General features: G+C 58.8%; 9 protein-coding genes across 9 annotated transcripts; 5 read left to right on the top strand and 4 right to left on the bottom strand.

Annotated features, from left to right (window-relative positions):
* Positions 1-528: 528 nt before the first annotated feature.
* CMQ_4835 (uncharacterized protein) lies at positions 529-2,623 on the top strand (the record flags this gene model as incomplete). Its single annotated transcript, XM_014312991.1, has 4 exons — positions 529-565; positions 653-1,132; positions 1,207-1,273; positions 1,339-2,623. The coding sequence occupies 4 exons, from the start codon at positions 529-531 to the stop codon at positions 2,621-2,623; spliced, it is 1,869 nt and encodes a 622-aa protein (XP_014168466.1).
* Positions 2,624-2,818: 195 nt separating this feature from the next.
* On the bottom strand, positions 2,819-3,361 carry CMQ_4873 (uncharacterized protein; the record flags this gene model as incomplete). The annotated part of the gene is made up of 1 exon (XM_014313029.1): positions 2,819-3,361. The coding sequence occupies one exon, from the start codon at positions 3,359-3,361 to the stop codon at positions 2,819-2,821; it is 543 nt and encodes a 180-aa protein (XP_014168504.1).
* Positions 3,362-3,706: 345 nt separating this feature from the next.
* CMQ_4597 (nuclear pore protein) lies at positions 3,707-7,302 on the bottom strand (the record flags this gene model as incomplete). The annotated part of the gene is made up of 2 exons (XM_014312753.1): positions 3,707-4,027; positions 4,162-7,302. The coding sequence occupies 2 exons, from the start codon at positions 7,300-7,302 to the stop codon at positions 3,707-3,709; spliced, it is 3,462 nt and encodes a 1,153-aa protein (XP_014168228.1).
* A 509-nt stretch (positions 7,303-7,811) lies between these two features.
* Positions 7,812-9,909, bottom strand: CMQ_4691 (ribitol kinase; the record flags this gene model as incomplete). The annotated part of the gene is made up of 5 exons (XM_014312847.1): positions 7,812-8,882; positions 8,943-9,524; positions 9,585-9,722; positions 9,816-9,825; positions 9,905-9,909. The coding sequence occupies 5 exons, from the start codon at positions 9,907-9,909 to the stop codon at positions 7,812-7,814; spliced, it is 1,806 nt and encodes a 601-aa protein (XP_014168322.1).
* A 717-nt stretch (positions 9,910-10,626) lies between these two features.
* On the top strand, positions 10,627-11,587 carry CMQ_4266 (uncharacterized protein; the record flags this gene model as incomplete). Its single annotated transcript, XM_014312422.1, has 5 exons — positions 10,627-10,713; positions 10,787-10,869; positions 10,985-11,177; positions 11,319-11,376; positions 11,451-11,587. 5 exons carry the CDS (start codon positions 10,627-10,629, stop codon positions 11,585-11,587), a joined length of 558 nt encoding a protein of 185 aa, XP_014167897.1.
* Positions 11,588-13,334: 1,747 nt separating this feature from the next.
* CMQ_4365 (serine-threonine rich protein) lies at positions 13,335-14,591 on the top strand (the record flags this gene model as incomplete). Its single annotated transcript, XM_014312521.1, has 2 exons — positions 13,335-13,992; positions 14,050-14,591. The coding sequence occupies 2 exons, from the start codon at positions 13,335-13,337 to the stop codon at positions 14,589-14,591; spliced, it is 1,200 nt and encodes a 399-aa protein (XP_014167996.1).
* Positions 14,592-15,243: 652 nt separating this feature from the next.
* Positions 15,244-15,567, bottom strand: CMQ_4456 (putative serf family protein; the record flags this gene model as incomplete). The annotated part of the gene is made up of 3 exons (XM_014312612.1): positions 15,244-15,281; positions 15,367-15,451; positions 15,505-15,567. 3 exons carry the CDS (start codon positions 15,565-15,567, stop codon positions 15,244-15,246), a joined length of 186 nt encoding a protein of 61 aa, XP_014168087.1.
* A 2,076-nt stretch (positions 15,568-17,643) lies between these two features.
* CMQ_4588 (uncharacterized protein) lies at positions 17,644-18,642 on the top strand (the record flags this gene model as incomplete). The annotated part of the gene is made up of 1 exon (XM_014312744.1): positions 17,644-18,642. The coding sequence occupies one exon, from the start codon at positions 17,644-17,646 to the stop codon at positions 18,640-18,642; it is 999 nt and encodes a 332-aa protein (XP_014168219.1).
* Positions 18,643-19,858: 1,216 nt separating this feature from the next.
* On the top strand, positions 19,859-22,886 carry CMQ_4682 (mRNA cleavage factor complex component; the record flags this gene model as incomplete). Its single annotated transcript, XM_014312838.1, has 5 exons — positions 19,859-20,091; positions 20,178-20,583; positions 20,654-21,687; positions 21,766-22,409; positions 22,600-22,886. 5 exons carry the CDS (start codon positions 19,859-19,861, stop codon positions 22,884-22,886), a joined length of 2,604 nt encoding a protein of 867 aa, XP_014168313.1.
* Between the last annotated feature and the right edge of the window lie 384 nt (positions 22,887-23,270).

The following is a 23,270-nucleotide window of genomic DNA, read 5'->3' as shown; positions in this document are numbered from 1 at the left end:
GTTATTAATTGAGATTACCAGCGTCGAGACAGTCCACCGCTTTTTCATTTCTCTTGTTTTAAAATTTCTGATCTGAAGAGGGATGAGACGAGGTCAATACCCTGAAAGAGCTCTTTAGACGGAACTAATTAATAAATCGTAAAATTTGATTCTAACATTGATATTTCACGTGTAATGTGAATGCCAAGACCTGTGGTGCATGGAGATGCGGACTCACCCCAGTGTCACGTGATATAAATATGTGTAGTGTTTTCGTCGTGCATTAGCGAGAGGAAGCTACAGCGGGAACTAAGATAACTGGAGTGACTTGGTACAAGAGACTACGACGTACTTTTGCATACTCTTCTTATTTCGCATGCCTTGTAGTGGCTGCCTGGCGACAGCGAGCGACACAGGCTGGCCGGCTCGAGCTGGTTACGACGAACGCGACGAAGCCGAAGAAGAGAGACCGGGCGATCGTTGGTCGATGCACTGCGAGCTGATCTGTGCAGAATCGGGACGAGGCTGAGGGCCGGCGACGCAGCGACGATGCCTGCACCGTTTGAGCTGCCGGGCTACCACTGGGGTGAGTGCCAGAGTGTCTGATGGTGATGCTTACCTGGGAAGCCCCGTTCTGATTGTTCTTGTCTTGCTCACCTCTCACCTCTCGCAGACGAGTCGCGCCAAAAGTTTTTCAAGACCGAGAGGACGGCGACGGCGCCGACGGGCGCCAGCTGGGCGCAGGCCGAGGTGCGCCACCGCCAGCAGCAGGACGAGCAGCGCAGCGGCTGCAAGCGGCGGCGGGTAGAGGGAGGGGGTCATGGTCGTGATCGTGATCGTGGTCAAAGTCAGGGCGATCCACCACCACCGCCCATCGTGCGGGCGCCCGTGTTTGGCCGCCTCTCGGTCCTGCTGGAGCGGCCGCTCGACCGATCCGCGCCGTCGGCATCATCATCGTCGTCGCCGCTGTCGGTGGCCGCCGCGGCCGTCGCGCGTGGGCTCTGCTATCGCGGCCAGGTCGACTGCAGCAACAGCAGCGGCGGCGACCCCGAACGCGATCGCACCAGGGTGTCGTGTCTGTACGTGCATGACGACGACGGCACCAGCGACGGACAGAACCCATGGCCGGACGCGATGGGGGTTCTGTACACGAGTGCGTACTGTTTTTTCGCTTCTTTTCGCTTCTTTCTCGGTCCTCTCTTTTTTTTCATATGCTGACTCATCAAGACTGCCCTCGTCCCGATGGCCGGTCCGATGTCCGGGCCCAATACATTCCCCGAGACGACCGCGGCTTGTGAGTTTTTGGCTTAGAGGTGTCTGTGGCTCGTGTAGACAGCTGATCGGCTTCCTTTTTTGCAGCATCCCCTCCCTCTGGCCGACCGAGGGTTCTCTTGGCCGCCTCCGCCATCTCGAGAGCCCCCATCTCGAAGGTCTGGACGTGCCCGACGCCTCGGCCATCTGCTATGCGGCGGCCTCACGACAGCTGATCGTCACATCGCGCCGCCTGGCCGAGGGCCGCCGTATCGTGCGCGCTCCGGGTGTCGAGCGTTCCGACGGCATCTGCATGCACGTGATCGTCCCATCGGCTGAAGAGCGGCCTCGCGGCGAGTCTCGCCATCCCGACAACCTCGCCCACGTATATGGAAACGGGGCGCAGGATGCCGTTTACGGCTGCGCGGCTGCTCCGTCGCCTGCGTCGAGCGGTATGCTCTGTGTCGTCGGGGCCGGCCGTGGTCTCGCGCTGATCAACGGCGAGCGGCTGCGACGAGGCACCATGACGGCGGCAATGGGTGCTGGCGGCCTCGGACGGCGACGCACTGCCGGTCTCTTCCTGTCTGACTACCAGATCGGCACACCGCCTGCAGACGAGGAGTCATCGTCGTCCATCGTCACGGCCGTCGACTTTCTCGATGGCCATCCGCAGCTTGTCCTCGCCGGCGGCCGGCGGCCGCATCCGTGGATCGTCGATTTGCGCCAGGGACAACATCGATCCTGGCACTCGCTCCGAGGCGATGCTGGCTGCAGCCCCGACGGTGAACCCCAGGTCACCAATGCCATCGCCCATGTCCGGTCGGCTGGCAGCCATCGTGTCGTGGCTGCTGGTCTGCGCGATTCCATGCTGCTCTATGATGTCCGCTGCATGGGAACATCTTTCTCGTCTTTCTCGTCTTCCTCGTCACAATCTCCCGTCGCCTCGTCCGTCGTCCTTCGCTTTGACGAGTATCGCAACGAGGCCCGTCTGATGGGCACCGGCTTCGACGTCGAGCCCCGGCTTAACCTCGTTGCCGTCGGCGATGACCGCAATGCCTTCTCTCCACCCACTACTGCTGCCAGTGCTGCTAGCAGCGGCGGCGGTGTCTCGCTTTTCTCCATGGTCACCGGCGAGCGCCTCGCCACCGGTACCGACATGATGCGGCGAATCAGCCAGCCGTGCAGACGCGACACCGCCGTGCCATCTCCCCTCATCCTCCCCCGTGTTGCTGCGGTTCGCTTTGCCCGGCTGCCTGGCGACTGCACTTCCAGCCTGTTCGTCGCCGTCGGACACCAAGTCCAGGTGTACTCTCTCGGTGAGCCGTTCGGACCCGAAGACGAAGACGAAGACGAAGACGGGCCAGACTCGCCTCGAGGACCACGTTTGCGTTGATTTACGGCGAGACTTTTGTTCGCCACGGACATGGCCTTTGTGTAGCCAATACTTGTATTTGGTGCCTTGTTTATTGCTATTCCGTCGAATTTGCTCTGCTTTTTTTCTGGCCTTGCCTCGAAACACCTCCCGCTACCAGTCCACAATGAAGGGTGCTATGGGCTTTGACGCTTGTGCTGCTCCGCCTGCCACCGCTCAAACCGACGCCCGCAGCACCGGCCCGCCGACCACGCTGCCCGGCAGGAGACCCGGCCTCGCAAACAGGGCTGCTCCTCTGCTTCGCAGCACTGTCTTGTCCTGCCACTCCTGGCTCTCCGGCTGCGTCCTCCTGGCCACCTTGGACCGCCGGCGCGTCAGCGCGGCGTTTTTGTTGAGGCCGTCGTGGCCATCGTGGCTGCGGCAGCTGCGGCGGCTCCGCCGGTGAGTGGGTGCCATCGTCACGTTCTCGTCCGCCGGCATGCTCTTGCTCTTGGCCCGGCTGGCGTCGTGCCTGTTCGCCAGCATCGCTGTCGTGGCCTGCTGCTTCTCTTCGTCATCCACGTCCGTCTCGATGCTCGCCTGCACCGGCGGCACGTCCTGCGGATACGGCGTCGGACACCGCGACCGGATCGACCGCCTGGCGTTGTCCTGTCGCCGTGGTGGCCGTGGAGGCATCTGGATCTGGATCTGCGTTTGCATCCGTGCCGGCTTCGACTGTCCGCCACTGGTCTTGGAGGCGGCCCGCGTGAGCACAGCCATGGTCGATGGAAGAGGGCAGGTCAGAACGAAGACGAGCAGTGCAATACAACGTGGGAGGGATACGCGATGTCTTGGATGGAGAGTAAAAAAAGATGGTTTGTAAGAGGAAGAGAAGGGCCGTAAAACAGGAACGACAAGATGGTTACAATGGCAACGAAAAGTGGTGCCGATGCCGATTACAGAAGGCGCGGCCGACGACGACGACCGCATTCAGAGGAAGGCGCGTCCGTGGCCGCGGTGCAGGCAGTCACGAGGCAACTTCACCTGTTCTCGCTCTCCTTGTTTCATTCTCCAAGAGCCAAGCGCTCGTTCCTGACAGTAGATACAGAAAGACAACAGACAAAATCAATCAGCCGATGCCCGTGCCAGCGCCTCGTGCAGGTATGGCGGGAAGCGGTACCGCAGCTGGCTCGTGTAGGCGGTCAGGTCGACGCAGATCTGCTTGAGCTCGTCGGCCAGCATGCGCGACGCTGACTCGTTGCCGCTGAACTGGCCGCTCAGCAGGCGTCCGCGCTGCTGCGTGCAGCAGAGGATCGTCCACATCAGCAGGTTCGGCACGTTGATGGCCACCGGCTGCGCCAAGCCGGGGAACCGTGCTGCAAAGCTGCGGATCATGCTGGGGTCGCCGCCGGCCTGCAGCGGCAGGATCTCGAGGTCGCGAATTCTCTGTTTTGGTTAGTGGGGGGGATGAAGAGGGGAGAAGAAAGAAATGAGATAGGAAGAAAGGAAGAAAGAAAGAAAGAAAGAAAGAAAGAAAGAAAGAAAGAAAGAAAGAAAGAAAGAAAAAATCCCAAACTCACATCCAGACACTGTGGCCATTTGCGAGCCTCCACCAATCCCTTAATCTCGCTCATCTGCAGCAGCACGCTGCACGCAATCCGGTTCTCCTCCCGGATCCGCCGCCGGAACATGTTGTCGCGCTCGTACATGGTCATCATCGTCTGTGCCAGCTCCACCGGATCGTCAATGGCTGCCAGGCTGAGGCTGCTGCCTGACCGCGCCGTCGACACGCTCGCGTCTCCGTTTCCGTTGCCGTTGCCGTTGCCTTCCACCCGCGGCTTCACCGGCACCAGACGCATGGGCTCCTCGCCAATCTCCAGCGCGATCGCCTCGCTCAGCGCCCGGCTCACAATCACCACCACCGTGTCGTAGTCGCCCGCCAGGTGATACAGCAGCACGGCGTCTGTCGTCCGCCCACCGTCATCCGCGTCACGTGCCGCCTGCAGCGTGATCGCCCGGACAAAGTCCTGCTCGCGGTCCAATGCGATCAGCCCACCACGCTCCTCGACCAGACCACGAATCCGCGTGCCGTCCGGCCGAATGTCGCCGATCAGCTTGCTGAACTCGCGCGTCTCCAGCACCAGCTCGCGCAGCGCCTCGTAGCACAGCACCGCGGCTGCCGTCTGCTCCTTGGCCCCGGCCGTGGCCTGCGTCTGCGCCTGTACCTGTTGCTCTCCGTCATCCCCCAGACAGATCAGCACCAGATAGTCCACCGCAGCCGCCACGTTGGCCGCCCGGAAATCGCGCGTGTAATAGCCGATCATGCGGGCAAAGTTGATCTGCGGCAGCCCGCGCGTGTTGTGGCTCAGCAGCTCGTTCGCCGCTGCCAGACTCGCGTCCGGCGTCCGTAGAAGTCCGTAGTACTCCAGCGCAATGGCAAAGTGCACCGCGTCCACATACGCAAACGAGTACAGGTACGCAATCGCCGGCTCAAATAGCCCCGCCAACACCTGCAGATAGAAAAACATGGCAAACGACCCGTCCGCCACGCCCGCCGCGTTCTTGGCAAAGTGCTTCTGCCCAATGTCCCGCACCGTCTCCTGCAGCTCTGCCAGTCCGTACATCTCGCTCGCCAGCTCTGCGGCCCGGTCACCTTCGCGCGCCAGGTTGAACTGCAGCCATATCCAGTCGTGCACGTCCGTCTGCAGGTTGTCCAGGCTCCGGTTGCCCACATCGCACCGCCCGATCACCTTGTAGCATGCCATCCGGAATGGGTCCACCGAGCCCTCTGGTGCGTTGCGTGCCCGCTGCGTGTAGTCGCTGCTGCACCGCTCCTGCATCGCCCGCTTCAGCCGTCGGTCGTCGCTCGTCGCGTAGCTGTTGATGTAGCTCGCAAACACCCGGTCGATCCCGCGGATCTGCGTCTGGTTGTCGTTGACGTACTGCGCCGCCTCTGTCACGTGGCCCGACCGCAGCAGATAAAATATCACCGCCCACACATATTCACCCTGTACCTGCTGCAGATCCACGTTGTCTGGCACCAGCATCTTCTGCGCTGCCCGCACCCGGATATACGCCTTGATCTTGCTGACCACGTCCGGCCGCCCGCCCAGGCTGGCCTCCTGCGGAAACTTGGCGATCTGTGCCTCTACCTCGGCGAAGAATCGTCGCTCCAGGAACCGGTTTGCCCCGTTCAGAATCTGCTGCCGCACCGAGATCGCCCCGGCGCTGCTCGGGTTGGGGTCAAGGTATGCTCGCGCAAACGCCCGCTGCCGCGGCCCCGGTTCGCCCCGCGTGTGGTGTGCCTGGTGCACTGAGTCTGCGTCCTCACCCACGATCCCGGCCAGCGCCCGGAATGCGTCGCTGACCAGCGCATGGTGTCGGTCGCCGCCCAGCCCGTCTTCCACCGCCACCATCTCGCTGAGGATCGGGAACGGCGCCGACGCGATCCGGCAGTCGTTGAGCCGGTGGATCGTCTCTGCTAGCCGCCCCTGCTTCTCGCGCGTGTACCGATCATCCACCGACGCCGCGCTGCCGCTGCCACCGCTGCTGCTGCCGCCTGCCGTCTCCACGTCCGTGAACTCCGACGCATGCGACCCGATCCGGCTGGCTGACCCGATCACCGACTTCTGCATGCGCGACCGCCCAAACACGCTGCCACCCGCCTTGGGCCCCGGCGTCTGCGAGTTGTTCTGCTGCTGCTGCTGCTGTTGCTGTTGCCGGCGACGCGACCGCCCGAACCCGCCACCCCCGGCACCTCCGCCTCCAGCCCCGCCCATCGTGTCGCCGTATCGTGACGCGCCACCCGCTCCGGCCAGCTCATCGCGCGTCTTGATCCCAAAGTGCTCGTAGATCCGCTTGCGCTGCGCCTCCCACTCCATCGTCACATTGTCCTCCAGGAAGCTGTCAAAGTCGCGCACTGACCGCTCGAGCCCGTCGTTGATCATGCTGAGCGTCGTCTTGGTCTGCAGGTTGGCCAGATACGTGTCCACGTCCACCTCTGCCGTCGTGCCGCCGCCACCAGCAGCCACCGCTCCACCGGGCCCAAAGCTGGCACCCGCACCCGCCGTCGGCCGTGTCGACGCGTAGATGCTGAGGTTGCCCAGGTCCCGCACGGCCGCCCCCGGGTCCACGCCCGATGCCGCCAGGATGTAGTGTGCCTTGCCGTCGTAGAGAGAGGTGCCAGGCCCACCGGCTGCCCCGCTGCCACCGATGCTCTCACCCATCCCAGCACCCCGCGGTCCCAGCTTGCGCAGCTTCTGACGCAGGTCGCCCAGGCCGAGGTGCAGGCTGGGCAGGTCTGCACTGCCAGCGGCCGCCCCAAGACCACCGCTGCCGCTGCCCGCCCCACCCTCGCCCGACTCTGATCGCATCCTGCTCTTGGCCAACAGGCTGTCAAAGTATGCCCCGGTGCCGGCAGGCCGCACCGTCGCTGTCGATGCATTGAACGTGGACGACTGGAAGTTGGGCGCCGTGGTGCTGCCAGTCAAAGTGGCAGTGCCCGCTCCGGTACCTCCGACGCCAAAGAGAGGGTTTCCAGCCGGACGCGCGGCGTTGATACCACTCGCGGACGTGTCCCAGAGGCTGGAGCCAAACACAGACGGCCGAGCTCCTGATCCTGCTGGAGCCTGAGCGTTCGACGACAAGGCTGTCGAGCCCGACAAAGAGGCGCCAAAAGGGGAGGCTGTCGGTGCCCTCGCAGTGTTTCCGAAGAGCGACATGATGTAGGACGGTAAGAGATAAGAAGACCGGAGGTCGGAAAGACAGGCAGAATCGGCAAGCAAACACGATGCTCACTTCAGCCAATGTTGCCTGCTTTTTAATCGTTTACTCGTTGCGGCTTGGCTTCGTCGGTTGCTCCCAGCCTGGTCGGGGGGTTCTGGGCCACGGCCTGTGTCGTATTCGGTAATTCCTCCAGCTAGGAAGAACAAGTGAATCGGAACGTCTTGTTGTCGTCGTCTGCGTCCCTTTGTTTCTCGTCGCGTATTTTTATTGATTCGCTTTTCTGCCCAAAAAAATACGGAAGGGATAGCTTCCCCTGGCGTTGCTGTGGCCCAAGCGCCATTTATCTACCCAATCAGAAGCCACAGCTCCATCGCTCTTGCTACATTCACTTCTCAGCTCTTGCACATTGACACAAAACATCCATTCCATTCGCTCGTTTATCACGTGGATCTAGGAGAAAAGGAAATGCAACGACTCTACGGAGTACGAAGTACTTTTTTCACCATTACTTCTTCCACCCTGCGACAGCCGCATTCACCTTGTTGCGATACGCACGCTGGGTCTTGAATTGGTCCAGCATCACCTCGTACTTGGCCTGCAGCAGCTTGGTCTCGCCTTCGTCCGCAGACGGCTGCACCACGCGGCCAGTACTGGTCATGCGTGACATGATTGTCCAAAGCGGCTCAGTCTTGCCGTCTGATCCACCGCTGGCCGCCTTCGCTCCCAGCATAGCCGCTCCGTGCACGACGGCCGCGCTGTCGTAGCGCGGAATGACCACAGGCAGCTTGCAGGCTGTGGCCATCAGGCCGACCAGAATGTCGTTGCGGCACTGGCTGCCCGACATGAAGATGCTGCGCATCTGGTGACCGGCCGCGTTCATGGTGTCGACGATCTGGCGCGTCTGCAGTGCAATAAACTCGAGTGCCGCGTAGTACATCAGCGCCAGCCCGTCAGCGCTGCTGCTGGTGTTGCTGATCCCCACGAGAGCGCCGCGCATGTGCGGATCGGCCAGCGGTGACCGGTTGCCCCAGAGGTCACCGTAGAAGAAAAGGTGGCGAGCCAGGTAGCTGACAGCGGGGGATCCATCGGCAGCAGCCATCGCGTGTAGGCGCCCGTTCAGGTAGTCGTAGATATTAGTCTTCTGCGTCTGTGCAGCAACGGCTGCCGTCACCTCAGCATATGCTGCATGCGTCTCGATGACATGGCGGATCAGCTCGCCTGTGGCCGACTGGCCGCCCTCGGCCATCCAGAAGTCGGGCAGCAAGACGTCACGGTAAGGGCCCCAAACACCATCGACAAAGAAGGGATCCCGCGACATGGCCAGATGGCAGGTCGATGTTCCAGCGACCGCGGCGAGGCGAGTGAATGCCTGGGATATGTCGTTGGCGCCCGGCTTGCTGACCACATCCGCATCGGCGCCACCCAGGTCGACGCGGGCGCCAACGGTGCCGATCCATCCGGCATAGGCGTCAATCACGCCGCTGCCGACGGCAATGCCGGCTGGCAGGCCCAGCTCACCGGCGGCCTTGGCTGAAAGCGGGCCTACCAGCTCGCCGGCAGAGAGATACTGTCCGTTCTGTCGGCGTTAGCATAGATCAAACGGGGGAATGAACAAGGACGAAATGCAAGGGCTAACCACCCCGTTGACGCCGCCGACACGCTTAAAATTATCGTCTGCCAGCTCTCCCAGCCCGATCGCGCGTAAAAATTCCTCCTGCCAGCCCTTGACACTTCCGTCGACGCCAACCGGGACGTAACCTTGCTTGCACACGGTGCTGCAGAAGCTGCGAGTCTCCGAGCCCGTAGCCAGGTGCGTCAGGGCGTCGGCCAGATCGTAAAATTTACAGCGTGCAAACACGTCGGCCGGCATGTTGTTCTTGAGCCACAGCACCTTGGGCACCTCCATCTCCACATTCATCGTTCCGCCGACATAGCGCAGCAGGTTGTGGCCAGTCGCGTTGATCGCATCCGTCTCCTCAAGAGGGCGGTGATCCAGCCACAGGATGACGTTGCGATCCTCCGGGTCCTCCTTGCCCAGCCGCGCCTTAGCAACGCTCATCGGCTCGTCCGTGTCGTGGCTGAGAACGGCCAAGGAGCAGGTGGCATCGAAGCCAATGCCGCGAATCGCCGCCGTGCCATCGTCGGAGATTCCAGCCTGGGCGACAGCCGTGCGGACAGCGCCGCAGATGTGCTTCCAGATGTCCGTCGTCGATTGCTCCTGGCTGTGTCAGCAGTCGCTCATCTGGCCTGTCCAGCTTGGGAGAGAGCAGCCATTTACATAGTGCGTATCCTCGTGGCCATTTGCCACTTTCCAGAGCCGAATGTCCTCGGACGCCAGTCCCTTGATCTCGCCAGATGCATCGATGACACAAGCCCGGGCGGACCCAGTCCCTACATCGATACCGATGTAGTAGACCTGGAGAGAAAAGAGCACGGTCAGTTAGCGGTCACAGTGTATTTCACACAGTCAGGATGTGATCATGTTGAGTCGCGGGCGACGTTGAAATACCTGTTCGGTGCTGTTCAACACATCGTCAGCTTGCGAGACACGCACAAGGAGCGATAAACAAAGAGGCATGCGCCTTGTGCAATGCGTACCTCATTGTGAACTGCAAGGGGCTCCTAATTGTTCAAGGACGTGCAAGTTATCTATCTCTGGCAATTCACAGATTCACGCGAAGTGTCAGAGCTGCTCTTTGAGGGAAGTAATCGTGTGGGGACGCGACTTCCAGAAACTCCGTAGCTCTAGCTCAACGTACAGTCTTCCGGATCGCACCTTCCCAACGCACTCCTTTTATTATACATGTATTACAATGACAACAGGCCAGACAGACTCGTACTAGCCAACCCCGCGCAGCGGCAATTTTGGGCGTTGCAGCTGGCCGAAGCCGGGCAGAAGGACGCAGCACGGCAGCCCGATAAGGATGACATCGTGACCAAATTCGCGGCCTGTAAAGGCCTGGAACCACTCATGTGGCGCAAAGTACTTGCGCAGACGGTGTGCAGAGACTGTGTCCAGACAGTGTCCACCTGGATGAAAAAAAAAACCAATGAGAAGAGAGCAGAGCGAGCGGCTAACTAGGGCAGTTCGTCATCGTGAGTCTATTAGACATCATGAATTCCATCAGATGGATACGACGTACGAAGTACTCGTAACATTGCATTGGCAAGACCGGATGTCCGAGTTGGTGCGGGTTGTAAAGATATCCTACTATGCGGTGTTGCCGTTTTGGGTGGAGCGTTTCAATTGCTGGTGAAGCCAATAGCTCGTCCTGCAGCTTCTCATTTGGCTCACGTGCTCTCGCCAACCTACTCCCAGAATGACAGCCACAACGGCCCCAGAAGGCGCTGCCTGGAGTGAGGCGGCCATTTCGATATCGTGGAACCAAGTCGTCAGCGACTACAAGGTGTGTGCAGAGGCCTCCCTTTCGGCCTCTTGGCGGCAGCTGCAACGAGTTCTTGGCTAATCGTCTGGCCCAGGCTTTTCACGGCGTCCGCGCGCGTGGTGGCACGGTGGACGACCTGCCAGAGAACCTCAGAGAGCCTGTACTTCCTGATAGCGGGTGAGCAGTGATCGGTCGGAGATGAGAAAAAGCGGCGCGAGGGCACGGGGCTTCACCTTCTATGTCACGGTGGCATTGCTGACGCAAGCTCCTGGGCGAGACGGCCACATAGCAGACAAGAAACAAGGCCAGATGCCAAGCCTGAAACTGTCAACGGATCTGTTGGAGAGACGAAGCAGGCTGCTGCGGCCGAAACGACAACGGATGGCGAAAGAGCTACGAGCTTGGACAAAAATGGGCCAGCTGCAGCACCAGCGGCAGAGTCGGATGCTGAGCTAGAGCAGACATTTGCATCCCCATCAGGCACGGTATGTCCTCGCTAGATCAGCTTCTGAAGGAGCTCATGTCGGCGATCGTGGGGGGGGGGAGCAGCAGGCCGTGTTTCGATAGCGACGGGCGACCAGGTTTCTTTTCAGATTGTTTTCTGACGAGTCTTTTTAACGTCACAGAATCAGCTCCCAGCTCCCAGCCTTATGCCCCCGCAGGCAGTCTTGGGCAGTATGGATGGTAGGTTATCTTGACTGCCAATTCTCTTTCTCTCTCTCTCTCTCCCTGCCTACATCCTGCTCACGGTCTGGTAGGAAACGAAAGCCTGAAGAAGCTGCTGATGTCGTGGTACTACGCCGGTTACTACACCGGTCTGCACGAAGGCCAGCAGCAAGCAGCACAGGGCCAACCAGAGGGCGATCAGCATGCCGAAAACGAGGCTCAGCCATGACCCTCTAAAAGACGCTGACTGCAATTACGGGGAGGCGAGACCCGACAGCGTGATAGCGTATAGGCGCCGTCCTGACACACTTGTTGTTTCCAGAAGGCGGACCAGCACCAGTCCGGCTTGGGCCGTGCAAGCAGCATGTATCTTACATAGTATTTCGACTTCGGTCTGGCGGATAGCCTGGCTGCCTCCTTTTCCGTACAGCGAGGGCTTGCCGTGATGGACCATGTGTTTACTGTAATAGAGAGGCTTGAACATACACGCAATATCCGAGAATCATGCTTGCGTGCAAATACGAACTCTCTGCAAATACATGAATGGGGTATCTTACATAGTAGTACTCGTAATATGCTCTGACTGCTGCATTACAGCCGAGATTCTGGAAAACCTAATTGCCAGATTAGGTGAAGGGGCCAAACTGTAAAAAGTGCCAGAAAGGAGCGGGAGAACGCTAAAAGCAGGGCCTGGACCCGGTGTCTAGGCCGGTTTGCTGCTAGCGCACGGTGCAACCGACCAGATGTTAGCGAGGAGGGGGTGCATTAGGGGCCTTATTAGGCTCGTTAGGGGTCCAGCACGCGGCATGCACCTTAACTGTGATCTCCGGCCCTGAAAGCCAAAATAAGATAGCGCGACGTGTGCATAGTATCCCAACTGGAGACGGGCAGTATTAATATTAGCAGCAATACGGAGTACATACTATGCGAGCAGGCCCCTATTCAGAGCCAATGTTGCATCGGTTCTGGACTGGATAAAGCTCGCTTTGACGAGTCTGACGCTCTTTTTAGCTGCGACATCTTGGCCCATTGGCACAATTTTCAAGCTCTGCCTGCTGGCCTGCTGACAAACTCGTATACAGGATGACAGTCTGCCAGAGGCGGTTAGCAGGACTCTAGAGCACGGCCCGCCTGGGGCTCTTTCCATCTGACAGACCCCTTGTTTGCCAACTTTGGCCGACATGGCAAAACACAATCCGAGACGGATCTGCCACAACAGTCCCCAGCGCTAGCGAAACCATGATTCAGGACGACACACCGGCGTGCAGGTGCCGTTTCCTGTGCCATCCTGCCCGTGCACCCTCTCCTGGATCTCGGTATCTCACAATTTGTCATGGTCAAAGCCCGACGAGCAAACCGGTTAATACGGTCCAATCCGGGTCGATCCTCCCTGTCTTTTCCCACCTGCTATGTCACCTTTACGAGTGCTCTTCGGAGATGCTATATGCCGAACATGGGACATTTGCCATGTAATTGGCTGGCCACTGTGCCCTCTGTTTCGAAATGCCACCATGTAGCACTACTATGCAGGTAGTGGTAAAACGCAAGTGCAGAGATTTCGGTAGAATTTCCCATGTATCAGTACGGAGTAGGATGGCTACTCCGTGTTGTGGGACGCATCCACCGAGAGAGCCGAAGGAGCTAGGAAGAAGCGTCCCCCTAGGAAGAAGAGCTGCCCCCTCCTCCGGTTTTCGAGCTGGGGGCCAGGAGCCAAGATCTTTTAATGGCCGGCTTCCCTCTTCGATTCCATATTTCGTTTCCTCTTTCTTCTTCTCTCTTCATACCGTTCAGCTTACCTCGTCTTCACCATCAACTTCCGGACGACGTTCCATTCTCTCTTTCTTTTCCACGTCTTTCGAGCAGGCCCTCGCCACCCAGACTTTTTTGCCCATTTTCGGTCCCTGGAGGAATAACATAGAAAGACAATTTGAAAAAGCCAGTTCTTTTTCTCTCATAATTAATCCCCCCCTTTCAAGATGAAGTACACCGCAGCATTAAGCCTGGCCCTCGTGCCCGTCGTTCTCGGCAAGGCCATCCGCAACGTCTACCCCGTCCGAAGCGAGCTGCAGAAGCCGGACAGCCACATCCAGCGGAGCAAGGGCGCCAGCTCCGACTCGAGCTCGAGCAAGGGCTCCAGCTCAGGCGCCCTAGCCGGTGCCGGGTCCGAAGCCGGTCTCCTTGTCGAGGCCGGTCTGCTCCTCGGCTCGGGCAAGGATATTATCATCATCTGGGCCAACGGCGGCGGCTCGGCCACCACCTCGACAATCAACCAGGTCCAGACGGTGACGCAGACAGTGACGGCCGGTGCTGCCGCGACAGACAGCACTAAGACCAAGACCAAGGGTTCGGCAGCCGCCGCGACGACCGTGGCCAGCGCAGCGATGACGACGCACTCCGTCACCGTCGGTGGCCCCAAGGGCCTCGTGTACGAGCCCGACAGCATCACGGCCAACGTCGGTGACATGGTTGTGTTCACGTTCCTCAGCCAAAACCACACGGTAACGCAGTCGAGCTTCGCGAAGCCGTGTGTGTCCCTGGTCGGCGGCATGGACTCGGGCTTCCAGCCGAACATCAACAATAGCGTCACTCCGGCGCCCCAGGTCGCCATGCAGGTGATGGTGTCGACGCCTCTCTGTGAGTAGCCCTCGATCTGTGTTTGCCTGTCTTCATTCCTCCTTGCTGACTCTCCAGGGTTCTACTGTGCCCAGGTGAAGCACTGCGGTCTCGGCATGGTCTTCTCCATCAACCCCACCGCCAACAAGACCCAGGCCATCTTCCAGGAGATGGCCATCGCCCAGAACGGCACCGGCACCGGCTCCGCCATCACGGGCGGCTCCACCACGTCCAGCGCCGCTGTCGCCGGCAGCACGTCTTCTGCCGTCGCTGCTGGTGGTGCTGCTGCTGGCGGTGCTTCTGGTGCTGCTGCTGCTGGTAGTGCTGCTGCTGGCGGTGCTTCTGGTGCTGCTGCTGCTGGTAGTGCTGCTGCTGGCGGTGCTGCTGCCCCTTCGGATGCGGCCACTGCTGCTGCTACCGCCACCATTGCCAGCGTGGCTACGGCTGCCGGCAGTGCAGCCACTGGCGTCGTCACCGGCGTCGGCTCCACCAACTCCGACGGCTCGTGCTCGTGCGTCGTCCAGTGCGCCGCCGGCTCGTTCCCGGCTGCACAGGCACAAGGCCTCGGCGGCTTTGGCGGCTTCGCCGGCGGCATGCCGTCTGTCGCAGCGCTCAGATGAGCGTGCACACCGACAGTGTGCTGGTTGCTTGTACGTTGTGACGAAAACACGTTAAAATATTTCTTATCCTTGACGGGACAGGCTTGCCTGAGAAGAGAACTAGACTCGTTTCTTCTGTTTTATTTTTGTCTTTATGTTTTTACTCTTTATTTTTGACATTTTTCTCGACTACGCCGAATCGTCTCCCCTTGGACCGAGGCAACCGAATGAAGGCACATATGACTGGCTCGTATTTTCTGGGTGGATTAATAGGACGAATATACCCATTTGCAAAAAAACAATGCTTTGCACATCCGTTGATCGTGAGATTGTCGGTTTCGTTCGTTGCAATCCGGTCTTCAGCGACACGTGCGGGCTCTCTTGATGCAATAGTATGAAATCTATGTCTGCAATGCAGCCTATCGCCACGTTGTCCTGGCTGTCTATGTGGTATATATGCTTGTGTGTATTTACGGGATGGAAACGGCGCCAAGAGGATACATGCTCTGAATTCAAACGCATCAAGCTCATCCACTCCTTTCCCAAGCCAATTAAGAAGACATCACGCCCAATCATTCTTAACTTATTCGACAGCTCTAGCCGAGCCTTCGCCTTGGCCGTACAACTGTTGGTCATACTCTCATGCTACTCCGTATGCGAACGATTGTGCTTATTATTTGCCAGCAGACTCGGCAGACTTCTTTGCGTCGGCTACATGGTTGGAGAGAATTAGAATCGGACACGACCAGCCAGGAAAGGGGCAGAGTAGGGGCATGGGTCCAAAGGTTCGGCCTACCAGCAGCCTGCTTCTCCCGCATCTTCAGGGCGAGGGCCTCACGCTCGCGCTGCATCTCGCTGCCGCTCTTGGAGTTGCCCTTTTTCTAGATGTGACGTTAGAATAGGAGTCTGGTCTGTCTATCAGGGCCAGGCTTACCTGCGCTGCCTGTTGCTTCAAGTTCTTCTCACGCGCCTTTTCGCGCTGGTTGCCACGAGCCATGACGAACGGACGGAAAGGGCAAACGGAGCTTGAAGCCGGAAAGTGTCTATCACAAGAAATCAAGGATGTACGGCGGGTCACAATGGCCGCAGCCTACTTTGTACGGTTCAGGCGATATCCGGCCGGAAAGGGTGAAAGGATGAGAGAGCAAGGACGGACGAGCAGGATGGCGAGAAAGCAAAAAGGCGGTGAGGCGGGGCTGTTTTGGGGCTTGTGGAAGCCGGCAGAATCGCATTTTTGCTTTTTTGCCCTTTGCCTTTAATTGACCGCTGTGCGCACATAGCTAATCATCAGCCCCTCTCACGTTCTCGTGCTGCCGCCCACTTTTGCTTCCCATAGCCGCCGTGAGATTACCATGTAAGGTCTGATTCCGGGCTCGCGGCGTGCTGCACATGTCCGCTGCTCTGAAAGCTGGGCGGCCCGGCTGTTTCGCTCGTGTCTCCTGATGGCTGGCCGCACCGTCAGCCCTCCTCAGGGCTGAGCAGTCATCCTGTGGGCAGCGATGCGGCCATGGCCAAGACCAAGCGCCAGGCAGACGCGCCACTTTCCTTTCTCTGCTGAAAGGACAGTGCACACTGCCTTCTGGTCTGCAAGAAACACGGCCGACGGTAAACGCACATGACCTCTCTCGTCCTGGTAGCTGGCCTGCCAAACATCATTGTCCTGAAGATGGCCTGTAAAAGTCAAACCGCAAAGGGTCTGTCCTCTATCTTCGTTGAAGCCGTAAAAACGCTTTTCCTGCCAGGACGCCTTTCACCTTGCAGACGGCCGCTACTTTTGCAAGCGCCCGCAATAGGACGCGACCTTGACGTTCGCAGCTCTTTGTCTGTAAGTGGGTGGGGCCACCAAAGCTTGAGCCACCTGAAACGCTGCACAAGGCTCTCGCATCCAATCCATTCCCGTCTGAGCTGCATTCTGGAGCGGCTGCTTCAACGGAGTATACATAGTACTCATGCCATACCGATCGCTAGCCGCGTCTGGGCTTCGTGGCCGCCATGTTTTGTTCCTGTGCCAGGCGGCGATCATAGGAGTCGATGCTGCGGGTCTGTCGTCGTGATCTGTTCTTTCACATTCCTCCCTCTCCCATTGACCAAGCGTATTTGGCGCCTCCCATGACGCTGCCGTTTGGCTGCCGTCTGGCTGCCGTCTTCTTTCATCAGGACCCCGTCTGATCCTGCATGTCTCTGTGCTTCCAGAGAACAGATACAGATGCTGAAACGAAGAGTCAGATGAGCCGACATGGAACTGTAGGCTGTCTGTCCTCCCTGTCTCAGAGTGAAGCCGCCCAGAGAGGATGAAAGAGCGCAACCAGACGGCTACAGACAGCCAGACAGCCAAACAACCAGACAGTTGCGAACCCCCAGAAATAGGACATGGGTCCACATCCCGACGTTCAGACCCAACTGCGCGCCAAAGAAATAATTGGTCACGGCTGCATGAAAATGCGAAACCCACAATCTCCCCCTCCCAAAACCTCCCCATGACGTTCACGCTGCACGATGGACAAAAGACGACTGCTATTTTCTGTCCTCCCCCCCTCTCGGGCTTCCTTATGGCAGCCGAGCTCGTTTCTTTGGCTTTGTGGCGTCTGTTTGCCGGCGTTTGTCCGGCCTTGGTCGTACACTAGTTCGTCATTGAGACGACCATTGTTCTGGGAACAATGACAAGCCCCTTTGGTCACTGCCATTTAAAAAAGGACTTGCCGACCCTTCATCAACACCCCCTTCCACCTCATTCAGGCCTCTTGAATACCTGTCCAGTGTTATGGCGAACAAGCAGTGAAACAAAAAGAGTCGTTTGGTTGTTTCTTTGTCGTCCGTTTCCTATCTTTATTTCTTCATCACTCTCTTCTTCTCTTTCGTGCCTTAATAAACAGCATCCTTCCGCTCTCGCGCAAAAGCCGGATCTTTTGCATTTCCCCCGTCTCTTTCTCGATCTTGGCTCTATCTGTCTCATTTCCATACACTTTACACTTCTATTTTTGTTCCTACCCATCCTCAAGTTCTGCTGGTCAGACGACGCCGTTTTTCTTCTAACAACTGCAAACCCGCAAATACTACAAGCGAACGAACGACAATGTTCAACCTTGCCAACAACAGCAAGCTGCGCGGCATCGGCTACCGGGTGCTCAACGTGCTGCGGCCGTGCAACATCATCTCGCTGCTGGCCGTCACGGCAGCCAGCTGGGTCATGGTGGTCATGACGGCCATTCGGGGCCAGTTCTTCTTCTTTGACGCCATCGCCCACGTCTTCATCTCGTCCGTGGCCATGTTCCTCGTCCTGACCGAGGTGCAGTTCGGCTTCCTCAGCCGCTACTTTGCCCACTCCTGGCCCGTCTTCAGCAACCGCGACGGCTTCCTCTGGCTGGGCCTCGCCATGATCGTCCTCGGCTGCGACATGCTGGCCAACCTGAACAAGCCGGCCTTTACGGTCGCCAACCTGGGCCTGCCGCTGTGGCGCCTCATCCTGGCCGCCGGCATCCTGTCCATCACCTTTGGCACCGCCAACCTGATCGCCACCGTCGTCTTCCGCGACGGCCCAGCGCGCCTGACCGCGCGCATGATCCGCGCTGACGGCAACCTGGCCGACGGCGGAATGCTCGGCACCGCCATCAGCAGCAGCGACATGCGTGACTACTACTCGACCCGCAGCAACAGCCTGAAGCGCATCAACACAACCCGCTCCACCAAGGAGGACGAGTCGCTATACCCGCCCACCGACAGCGGCGGCGGCTTCGGCGGTGCTGCCGCCAACCGCTTCAAGCGCATGACCCAGGTCTTCACTCGCAAAAACCCCCTCGCGGCCGCCTCCAGCGACAGCAAAAAGATGCAGATCAGTGCGCCCATTCCCGTCGGCGCCGATGCCTACGACAACGCTCGCGGCGACAGCTATTCCCATACGGCCGACGTCGACGTCGAACATGCCGCTGCTTCCTCTGCTGCCAGCAACACCGACTATGGCAGCTACCGCGAGGACCGCGCCAGTCCTATCCTGCCGGCCGTACGTCGGCCACCCACTGCCATGCACCCGGCCATGAATGGCCACTACAGCGTGGCCGACATGTCGCAGTTCTAGAGGAACGATCGACGGCTGCTGCGCTTGCTTTGAGGTCGGCTGTCGTGGCTCACGCCCAGACAACGGTTTCCATCACTTTCTCTAGAACGCAGCACATATATCCTTTTTCTTTGTCATTTTCGCTTCCATGTTCCATTTTCTGCTCGTCGTCGTTTGTCAAGAGGGAATCGGCCGGCGTTCGGGGAGTCTTGTCTGTAAGAAACGGGCGCCTGATTCTACACTGCTTTTTTTGTTCATTTGTAATTCCACTCGTTCAGAGGGGATGGTGATACCCCGGCCACGGAGCATACCAAAAAAAGCAGACAATGTCAATTAATATCTTACACGATCCAATCCAATCGTCTAAAATACGCTGCCGGCATGTGCGAGACAATTAGCCTGTTTCGGAAAGAGCAGACAGCACGTGACCGCATGTAATGTTACATAATCCACAAGTGGCTGCAATTTAGCCCAAACACCTCCTACGTCGTAGCTTCAACTTTCTTTCCCAGTCTCCTACTCTCCCAGCTCGCCTCGTTGCCCAACAACATCATCCACGAGGGGAAAGGCGCGCCCGTATCATGCGAGGTCTGACGGGATATTGCGACGCTTGGTTTCTTCATCAATCCCCCACTTTCTGCTTTTCTACGTCTTCGCTCCCGGCGATTGACCCTTTTTGCGTCTCCTTCGGTTTCGCCACCGATTCTCTCCCAGGCTATCCATCGTACTCTTCCCTCCCGTTACCGTCTGGATCCACCTTGTCTCTGTCGGTAGGAATGCGGAAGGGAGAGACGGCCTGAAGTAGAAGCGGGAGTTGAGACCTCAAATCTTGCCGCTCTCTGTCTACCACGCGCATCCCCTCTCTTTTCTGCCAGTGATTTGCCAAACCAGGGGAGACAAAGCTGTTTTGAAGGCTGTGACCTGTTCTTTTCCGAGCCGAAGAACCACAAGCAACCGAGGCCTGGTCTCTCCGTTTTGTTCCGGTTCCTGACCGTTGTTGGCGTACGCATTGCACGAGAGGGAGACAATTACTCTTTGTTTCCATTGGAAAACGCGGCACATTGAAGTCCGCTTTCCAGATCTGGCCTTGGCCTGAAACGCTCGAGAGGACCGAAGAGTACTGAACTCGGGAAACTATTAGAGAGCTGTTTACCCAGGCTCCTGCAGCTTGGTGCTTGAAGACAACGCGCCAGTTGGCAGGCATTGCTTCTCCTCCGTTTATCTTCTCGTCACCAGAATGTCGTACGAAGACCACTCCGAGGACGTGGCGGCAGACTTCCGGGATGCCCTCGAAGGTCTGACCATGAACTCACGCGTCGAGATCACGACGTTGACGGTCATCGCCCGCGAGAACACAGAATACGCCCATGCCATATCGGAGGTGCTGCAAGAGCACATCAAGAAGGCAAGTTACCGGCTTCCTCTCCCGGCCAGCACGGCTCGCGCCCGCCAGCTAACAGGTGTGGTCAGGTGGCTCCTCCGCGGAAACTCCCTGCAATCTATCTGCTCGACTCAATCGTGAAAAATGTCGGGACGCCCTACACAATCTACTTCAGCCGCGGCCTATACACCACCTTTATGGACGCGTATGCGTCCGTTGACAATGGCACCCGGCGCAAAATGGACGAGATGCTCAAGACATGGAAGGAACCTGTGCCAGGCTCGGTTGATCCGCGACCAGTCTTCTCGCCCGAGACCGTTCGGCCGATAGAGAGCGCGTTAATGAAGGCGAAAGCATCTGCCTTCCAGGCGCAACAAGAACACTTGCGAAGCGAGCAGCAGCTTCTGGGCCGAGGGCGGCCACACAATTCCGGCATGCCCTACCGAGAAACACCTACACCTCCCGGTGGACGGCCAGGCTATCCTCCTCAAAACCCATATCCTCAGCAGACAATGCTGCCAGGTTCAGCTTCGTCCCAGATGCCGGTGCCACAGCAACACCAGGCATACCCTATACACCCGGTAAGTAGTACCTCCCTGGTCAATCGGTGGCTGGAACGGTCCCGTTTTAACAGCTCTACGACCTCTGCAGGCACACGCTACGACACAGTCAACACCACAGCCGCCTTCGACTGCGCCGACAGCCGGGCCATTTCAGCCTCCCCCAACATCACAGATACCCTTTTCCGCCATCGGCTCGGCCTCCAGAATGAGCATAGAGTCGCTTAATGAGGATGTCGGGCGGTTAATCCTGGCCACCAAGGCAGAATTTGCAGAGAAACCGTATGATGCTAGTGTCGCAGCGAGGCTGAAGGCGCTGCTTGACCTGCAGATGATTCTTAAGAGCCAGAACCTCGAGTACGACAAGTTGTTGCTTGTAAAGAACCAAATTGATGCGCTCTCTGTAAACCTGCCGAGCCATCTTAAGGCCCAGTATATCCCCACGGCTACACCACCGGCAGGATATCCCCCTTACCAACCACCAGCCAGCTCGTCAGCCGCCTCCGCAGCTCCAACACTCAGCGGCCTGTCACAGATTCAGCTACCACCAGGGATAGCAGCAGCCGCGGCTGCGGCGTTGGCCGCCGCCCACGCTCAGGGGGCGGCACCCGCAGCTACAGGCGCTCTCCCGCCGGCGTCTGGCACGGCCGGATCGGTGTCTATCGACAGACTGCTCGGAAAGGGGGCGCTGGCAGCGATCTTGGCGGCGCGACAGCAGCAGACAGCAGCAGCAGCTCCAGCACCGGCACCAGTTCCAGCTCCAGCTCCAACACCGGTACCAGCACTGCAAACGCAATCGCTTCCGCTAGCATTGTCACAGGCGCTTTCACAGATGCTTCCACAGCAGCATCAGCCCGCCGGTTTCTCCGGAGTTGCTCCTGGCGGCAATGCTGGCAACCCATTGGCCCTCATGGACATGCTACGGAAGGCGGGAATTCTGCAAGGCCAGCAAGGAGCGCAGCACGCACAAATGGGCGGTTCCATGCCTGCGACGCTGTCGTCAAGCTTGGCAAGCATACTGGCATCAGCGCGAGCACCAGCCTTGGGAGCGCCAACCTTGGGGGCGCGGGTACCTTTGCAGGAGATCCGAAACGAGATTTCTTTCCAGTCTGCATCTTTAAAACAGTGAGTGCACAACAAGGACGTGAAATGCTGATGTCACGAGAGATAAAAAAGACGCTGACACGAGTTCGCGCCACAAAGCTTCCGCCCTCATCTGCTTCCGCTCCTGTACGAGAAGTTGGGTCCTCCCTGCACGCAGTGCGGACGGCGGTTTCAGACAGACGGGGCCGGGCGAGCAGCCAAGACGGCACACATGGACTGGCACTTTCGTGTGCACCAGCGGATTGTCGAGTCGGAGAAGCGTGGCCAGCACCGCAGTTGGTACGTCGACCAGGCCGATTGGATTCAATCCCGCGAGGCCCCTCCCGAGGCGGACGGAGTCGATCATGGTGCCGACGGCATCAGAGGAAGTTCCGGGGCAGCGGGCGCCAACGGACGGAGTAGCAGCCACCAGGGAGCCGGGTCCTCGCTCTCAGGGACAGGTGGTGCTGGCGCAGGCGGCGGAAAGGTGCAGTGGATTCCGGTGCCGAGCGATGGGGCCGGTGCCAACCAGGCATGTCCGATCTGTCAGGAACGGTTCAAGATGCAGTGGCTGGACGAGGCGCAGGAGTGGGTGTGGATCGACGCCGTGCAGATCGGCTCGCGCGTGTACCATGCCAGCTGCCACGCCGAGGCCACCAAGAGCGGAGCGATCCGCGATCATCCGGCAGCGAGCGCCATGGCAGCCATGCTCTCCGGCGTGCTACCGCCACAACAGCTGCCACAGCAGCCGATGATACCCACAGGTCCGTCAGCAGGACGTCACGGGCGCGGCACGCCTCCAGACTCTGTTCTGGGCAAGCGGAAGGCGGAGGACAATAGTGGCAGTGGCAGTGGCAACGGCAATGGCAATGGCAACAACAATGGCAACAACAATGGCAACAACAACGGCAACGGAGCCAATGGTGGCGGGCATCATGGTCACGGCCATCGCAGAGATCAAGGTGGCGCACAGCAGTCATCACCGCTACCGGGTGGCGGAGGAGGCAAAAGCGGCCGCAGCGGACGAAAAAAGAAGCGCGGTGCTGGAGGCGGTGGTGGTGGTGGTGGTGGTGGCGGTGGTGGTGGCCCGAGAAGGCCGCCAGATCTGGACCGAGTCGATCCGGATATTGGCGGCGGTGGCCGAAATGGGATGCGCAATGGCAGTGGCGGTGGCTACTGGACGGATGGACCTGGTGGCAGCAGCTCCAATCCTGGTGGCGATGACGTCGTGGTGGACCTGAATGCGTTGCCTTACTGAGAGGAAGAGGAGAGGAGAGGAAGAGAAGGAGGGAGAGGAGAAAGTGGAAGAGGAGAGGAACGAAAAGAAGAAGGAAAGAGAGGGAAAGAGGGAAAGAAGGTGCTCATCTGGCGTTGCTCTGTTTGGGTCCGATGTTTCGGCAATAATGTCTTGTCGGGGAAAGGCTGCGCGGGTGTGTTTGTGCCATCTCGGGGGGCCCTCACGTTCTCCTCATCTGCTCTTGGGCAATTTCATGGTTATGTATATAGGTGTTCTCTAGTCGGCGATGCATGGCAATCAAAGAGACAGGAAAGGCTTAGGTGGGCCGCGTGTACTTCGTATATCAGCAGATAATAGCATTTTAGCTTGTCAGACAATCCGTTTTCAT

This window comes from Grosmannia clavigera (genome assembly GCF_000143105.1).
Source record: "Grosmannia clavigera kw1407 unplaced genomic scaffold GCSC_97, whole genome shotgun sequence".
NCBI classification, from domain to species: domain Eukaryota; kingdom Fungi; phylum Ascomycota; class Sordariomycetes; order Ophiostomatales; family Ophiostomataceae; genus Leptographium; species Leptographium clavigerum.
Note: the sequence above shows the minus strand (reverse complement) of the source record. Positions and strands in the feature narration are given on the sequence as shown.